At 35.5% G+C, this 6825-nt stretch overlaps 1 protein-coding gene across 1 annotated transcript; it reads left to right on the top strand.

Annotated features, from left to right (window-relative positions):
- The first annotated feature begins 3909 nt into the window (after positions 1-3909).
- Positions 3910-6419, top strand: LOC125668935 (uncharacterized). Its single transcript, XM_056162125.1, has 3 exons — positions 3910-3920; positions 4044-4101; positions 4251-6419. The coding sequence occupies exons 1-3, from the start codon at positions 3918-3920 to the stop codon at positions 6173-6175; spliced, it is 1986 nt and encodes a 661-aa protein (XP_056018100.1). The 5' UTR covers positions 3910-3917; the 3' UTR covers positions 6176-6419.
- Positions 6420-6825: the final 406 nt, after the last annotated feature.

Raw genomic sequence — 6825 nt, 5'->3', positions numbered from 1 at the left:
TTTTTGATGAAAAAATAGGCAATGCTAACCGCTACAATTTCTTTGATGAATTATTTGATACTACCAGAGGAACATCGCCCATTCAGGAGAGCTGCGTAATACAGTGGACAGCAAATTACTAAGTGCTCAAACATCCAGGACTGTGAACATTACTCGTACATGTAATCTACTTCTTCTTAAAAAGAAGCTAATACTTTAAATGGGCTTGTAAATCTGTACTAATACTCTTGTGAGGCCAGTTTTCAAGAGTTGAAGATTACTGATAACAGAGCGCCACAAAGTGATACTCTATTTGACAAATCTTTTGTTAGATCCAATTTATCCTGTTTAAACGCTGTTAAAATACCATATTTTAACAGTGGTACATCTGTTTTTGTATGTCTCTATTGTGGTCAAAGTGAAATCTTGAAAAAGATGAAGGATGTTACCCTGCATGTAATCAGTGCATTCTCACCAAACGGAAACCAGAGAAAACAAAATATGAAGCTGGGCTCAGATGTTACCTTAACCCGAACGAATACGACAAAGCTCATGTTTATTAAGAAAACAAACTTGAAAGAATTCTTATTGGGTGAAAATCCTGTCTGTCTCATCTATTTTTGAAAACTTTGGCTGGAGAATCAAAATATTAATTTTGCCTTGCCTTAATGACATTATCTAAATTTCAAATGATAGGGGAATATCGTAAATGAAGTATTTCAACTTATTCTCAGTTTTTTTTCATTTGGTTGTACCTTACCTTGTAAAATTTATTTATTGAATTGGACATTTTAACCTCAACCACTTCACCAGGCAGGTAAAGATGACTAACAAATACAACGGTATAAAGGCGCGCATTATACCTACAGTTATCTTTCTTTAGTTGATGTTTTCTTTATAGCAACCCTCTTTTTCAGACAACCACACAACATGTACAGTTGTACTCTAAATTTTGTAGCAGTTTTTCCAGAAAGGCAAAACATCTTTGTACAATACACAGCGTGTTCAGACTGGCACAAAATAGTTACATTAATATCTGTACAATTCATAGCATGCTCTCAATTACATATAGTATATACACTAATTAACACACAATATATACACTAATATCTGTACAATTCATAGCATGCTCTCAATTACATACAGTATATACACTAATTAACACACAATATGTACACTAATATCTGTACAATTCATAGCATGTTCAAACTGACATACAATTTATACACGTAATTTTCGTACAATGCATGAAAGGTGAAGATAACGAACAGTGATTAATTTCATAACTCCTATAAGCAATACAAAATATAGAGTTGGACAAACACGGACCCCTGGATATACCAGAAGTGGGATCAGGTGTCTAGGAGGACTAAGCATCCCCTGTCGACCGGTCACACCCGCCGTGAGCCCTATATCTTGATCAGGTAAACGGAGTTATCCGTAGTCAAAATTAGTGTGCCAAGAACGGCGTAACAATCGGTATGAAACACGTCAGACATATCATATTCAGATTTAGGGTCTTCCCATCTTGGGCATGTTATTTTCTGAGAATTCCGTTTAGTTTGACATTTTTGCACATCACAATGTATGACTAGTACTTCTTTTTAAAACATCCATACTTTTCCACTACTGCTGTTAGTTGGGTGTTCACAATATACGAGGACCAGTACTTCTACTAAATCCCTTTCACAGATTTCGGCAATTATCTTAAAATCAAATACAATAAAAAGGGTAGAATTTTAATAACGCCTTCAAAAATATTTGCATACGTAACAATGTACACTGTATAGGTTGTCCCAGTTCATTAGATTGCAAATGGCCAACTACATGAAAATAAAAACAAACCCGTTATGTTATGTACTTTGTTTTTAACTAAAGTTTAAAGTTGATGCAGTTTATTGAAGATAGTGGTTTTGCACTACTTTTTTGCCTAATCACGGATTTGTACGCATTATTTTGCACGCATTATAACGTATATCTTGTCATTTCATGGTAAGCTTTGGACAGTCAGTTCCGAGGAGTGCTTATGAACACTGAATTTTGTCGCCCAGCCACTTTTGATATTCTTTGCCGTTTTCATATTGCTTATTGGGAAACGCAGAACTCCAAATACGATATTTCAAGTTTTGTGCTACAACCTATTGTAGTTCTTTTATAAATCTTAGGATATGAACTATGAATTTATTTCATTCTACTTTCATTTTTGTCGTAATTCCTAGCACTTAAAGTAGATATACTATATATATTTACCACGGTTCATGCGCGCATTGTTTACAACTACAGCGCGTTCAGGAGGAAATGTCTATCATTACAATTTATAAAGATAAATGGAAATGTAAATATTAGAGACATGACTGTTGACAGCATACAACACTTTATTCAATAGATCTCGATAGTATATGAATATAAGAATATAATTACGAATTCCATGCACGGCAATGGAAACAAATGGGACAATCAACGTCTTTAATAGAAGGGAATATTCAACCCGCGCCCTAGTAAGTACCATTGAGATGGATTTTTAGTTGTGTGCACTCACGTCACCTTAGCTCGGTGCCCGAGGACAGATAAAATCATGAATGAAACCGAGTTTTTGAAACGTTAGCAATATCTGTAATTTTTTTTAGTCAGATAAACAAATACGTGTGCATGTATTTTATTTATCAACTTTCTTCTTTTTAAAAAAAAAAAAATCAAATGTATCTATTTCTCCTGTTTTACATTCCTTATGTGGACAGGTCCTCACGTAGAACTAAGAACGTATTTGTATATTGTTTTTTCCTCATAGATTTCTTTCTAATTTCGTAACATGTACACCAAAAAGAGAAATTCACCTGTTTTATGTCGTGTGGAAACAATACCGAGAATAATGATTTTTTAAAAAGAAGAACGTTGCCCCAAGGGCTTTTTAAAAGGAGTGTATTATTTGCTCATTGAGAAATATTCACGTATAAAAGTTAATGAAAGCAGGATGTTAACACAAATGCATACATGTATGTATGTGCACACAAATTCCATAAACTCAATGAAAAGTGTGTTATGTTTGCAGAGTTTCTAAAATTGTGTATACACACGAGGCAATTAGACCGTCCAAATGGAACTCTCCTTTAAAGCGTGAAGTTGTACAGATAATGACCAAACACACAGGTACATATATCATTTTTAAGTTTCAAAGTTTCAGAAGATTGTTGGCGCCAAAATCAAGCTCCGTTACTTCTTGTTCTGCGCCAACAGAAATGGAATACCGTTGTTACTAGTGTCTGGTGTATTGTAAACAGCATCAGTGGTAGCTCACGGTCGATCTCGCGAGAGTTACATGTAACAGATAGCGAGACTGACTATGGGTTACCGACGATTTGTTACCTGTGGAAGCGAGTAGCGTGTTCATTACATTGTCCCTTTAGGTGTTGTAACTGATTATGAAATCAAAACAACAGCTAAAACAAAGGACCAACTTCAAATACGTCTGTCTTCTTTGAAATAAGTTAAATTATTTTATTGTTCATGTACGCTTATTTTTTTTTTATCCGTCAACAACTTCCGAAAAGAAAAGAAAACGAAAACATTATCATTAAATGCACGGCGTACATGTTATCATCACGGAATATACTTTTTATCATACAAATGCCAGTCAATCATTTATATCGAAGATTCACCTAATTTTTATCATTAGAATTGTCAAGTCATGGAAAGCAATAAATAATTGTTACAATAAATCAGACACAGAGATCCGGACAGATTATATGTCCGCAGCTAACGTAACATAATGATGTATGTCAGGATTTTTTAGTTATAGTGTGTTAATTGATTTCCGTTTACTTTGGAGAAATAACCACGTGGTCGGTTTTTGACAGCTGATTGTTAGTGAGTGACGCCCAACTCCTGATTAAAACTTGTTTTCCAGATAAACAATTAGTATTTTGAGTTCTGTCAGCATAATGGTAAGTTCGCAGAACTTTAAATAATTTTACTTTTTCAAATACTAAATGATGCTATGTGAAACATTTTTCTGGGAAACTTTAATGATCGTATTTTCTTATGAATCTTTATTTTCATCTTTTCAGGCGATATATTTGGTATTTGCAGCATTTCTCCAATTCGCCACTGCAGAACATTTACTAGGTAAGAAAATATTTAGCAATATCTGATACAAATTTCAAATACGTGCCCTTTTCACTTTATAATTTGTTGCATTTATAGAGTTTCAATTTTAGAGGTTTTTATTTCAACGATGAAAATACGTTCATTTTCCATTTCATTTCTTCTTGTAGAGTTTGCTTCTTTGCGGGTATGCGATGGCAGTGACGTGTTTCCGGACCCTACAGACTGTGGTTACTTCTTTGACTGTACCAATAATTACGCCGTGCGACAACGCTGTGCACCAGGGACCTTCTTCAATGACATCACGAAGAGATGCGATTTCCCGGAAAATGTTCCGCGGTGTGAGAAACAACTGTACGGAGATTCCAGAAACAATTACAACCTGGATGGGGTGGTCGATCCTAATGAAATCATAGTTGTGAACCCTGGTAACCAAGACAGTGCGACAATCAGTGATACGCCAACCAAAACAAGTCAGGCGTCGCAGACAGAATTTCAGAATGAGAAAACGGATACAGTTATTAGAAATAATAAAGGAAATGGGAACCACGATCCTTTCTGTTTTGGAAGAAAAGTTGGAAACTACCCAGATCCAGACTTTTGTAATTTCTTCTATCAGTGCAGCTTGAGTGTAAGCCGAAGACAAAGATGTGCTCCAGGTACTGTTTTCAACCCAAAGAAAGACATGTGCGATTTTCCGTCGGAGGTCAAACATTGTGAAAATTATTTTAGAATCAGTAAAGGTATACCTAGTACACAAATAGATGCAAAGACAAATATCGCTAGAGCAGAAGATAAAAACTTTCGAAGTTATATTAACAGGAAGTCCAACTTCCGTCTATCTCCACCAGCTACCGCGAATTCTGTAAACCAAGTCGGAACTTCCACAACAGATGTAATGAAACAGGACGCTCCAAGGAAAGAGTTCAGTTTAACAGGAGCAGCTAATGGGGAATCTTCAGCGAAAATTGTGGACACAGAGAAAATCAAGTTACCCGTTACAGATGCTGAAACTGATGTCAATAAAAATGCCGAGAAGTCAATAAAGAAAACCGACTCAATTTTCAAACAAATGACTGTAGATACTAGTATTTTGAGAATAGGGCGAAGAAATTTGAACATGCGGTTTTCCCTTCGAGATATTATTCAAAGTAACGGAAGAAATCAGGATGATACCAAGGAAACAATAACAACAACTACTCAACCGACATCAACGAGACAAATTCGATCAACTACAAACGTCTTACCAGCCGGTCCCACTGAAATTTCAAACGATTCGGTTTTGGCAAACAATTCTGTGCTATTTTCAGAGGGAAACCAATCCAAAGTTCAAAAGACAGGTACAAATGACGAGGTGGCGAAGTCCTCTCCACGGACATTTATCATGGCAAAACGCAATAACCCAAATTCTTCAAACAATTTTGATTTCTCTGAATACATGCACGTGTCACCTACGAAATCTGAAAGACTAGGTGTAACTGTGTATCCCGTGTCCGCTTCAACAGACTTAGAAATAACGACTTCAGCAAACATGCAGACGACATCGAACCCCATTACGCTGGACGAGGCCATTCAGAAAGTTGGAGACATTGTCAAACAGGGGACTCTTCAGGGGATATTAAGTAACGCTTCTCCGGCGCCTTTAGGTACGTATGCTGTACATGTTGATGGAAATGGAAAAGCCAGTAAGATTCCAGTGATAGAAGCGGGAGATATCAATGGAAATTTTAGATCTCAAAAAGGGATTCGGAAAAGCATTGGTAATATTCAGAAAGGAGGGACGGAAGAGAAAAGCCTTCGAGATTCTATTGAAGCGAAACTGAGAGCTTTAAAGTATCTGACCACTTTCATTAAATCAGATCGACTGAATCAAATATTTAAAGATACTTTACGAAAGAGTCATTTAATGGATAAAATGTCAAAGAAATATGCAAGCGGTTCTAGAATGCCTGTAGAGACTGATACGAAAAAGAAGACCGTGCATTATCCGCGATTGATCATTGTGACAAGCATGGGAACGGGGGAATCCGATAAAAAACTTTTAGACCAGTTTGAAGTCGGTTTGACTGTAAATCAGCAGAAGTCAGTCATGTAAAACTTGTTTTAAGTTGCAATGGGTAGAGTAGATTGCTATGATAGAGAGTAGTTGTAGTAATGTTGTGTAGGGTTGACCGTGGTGACTATTTTACGCAACGAATGCTTGTAGTTAGCGCCTAGCTGATCAGTATTTGACTATTAGTAAGAAATCCGCTATTTTGTGTATTACAGGGTATTATTATCGTTGATTGTCATTGTTTTCATACGATTTGTAGTGTAACAAATAAATCATTACATCAATATTTATCTGCATTTTAGCTTGTGTTTAAAGAAATGGTATAGCTTATTTTGATGATTGTTTTTTCTCTCACCCCAAATCATCTTATTCCTATCTAATATCAAAAATAGATAAATGAATTATGTATTTATCAACTTTGAACTGATTGTAGTTAGACTTAGAGCTAACTCACATAGTAGGATGAATTTTTGTCCAGGAAGCAAACAATTCAGGAGGGTAATTTAAAGATTTTTAATTGTTTTATACTTCGAAATAAATGGAGATAAATGCATAAAACTATTATTATTTATAGGAAATGACTTGTATAAGTCATTTGGCGCCTTTTAGTTCTGTTTTAAATTAAACAAAATTATCTTTACTATCCCTTTAAGTTTGTTTCATTTAAAATGCTTGCAAAATACTTGTATTTC

Source organism: Ostrea edulis, chromosome 4 (assembly GCF_947568905.1).
Source record: "Ostrea edulis chromosome 4, xbOstEdul1.1, whole genome shotgun sequence".
Lineage (NCBI taxonomy): Eukaryota > Metazoa > Mollusca > Bivalvia > Ostreida > Ostreidae > Ostrea > Ostrea edulis.
The sequence above is the reverse complement of the archived record's forward strand: the minus strand, read 5'-3'. Positions and strand labels throughout refer to the sequence as shown.

Bases quoted from the DNA above. Each gene is read 5' to 3' on its own strand.
- LOC125668935 (XM_056162125.1), top strand. The intron at 4,102-4,250 runs GTAAGAAAATAT...TTCTTCTTGTAG, and splicing joins CACTGCAGAACATTTACTAG to AGTTTGCTTCTTTGCGGGTA.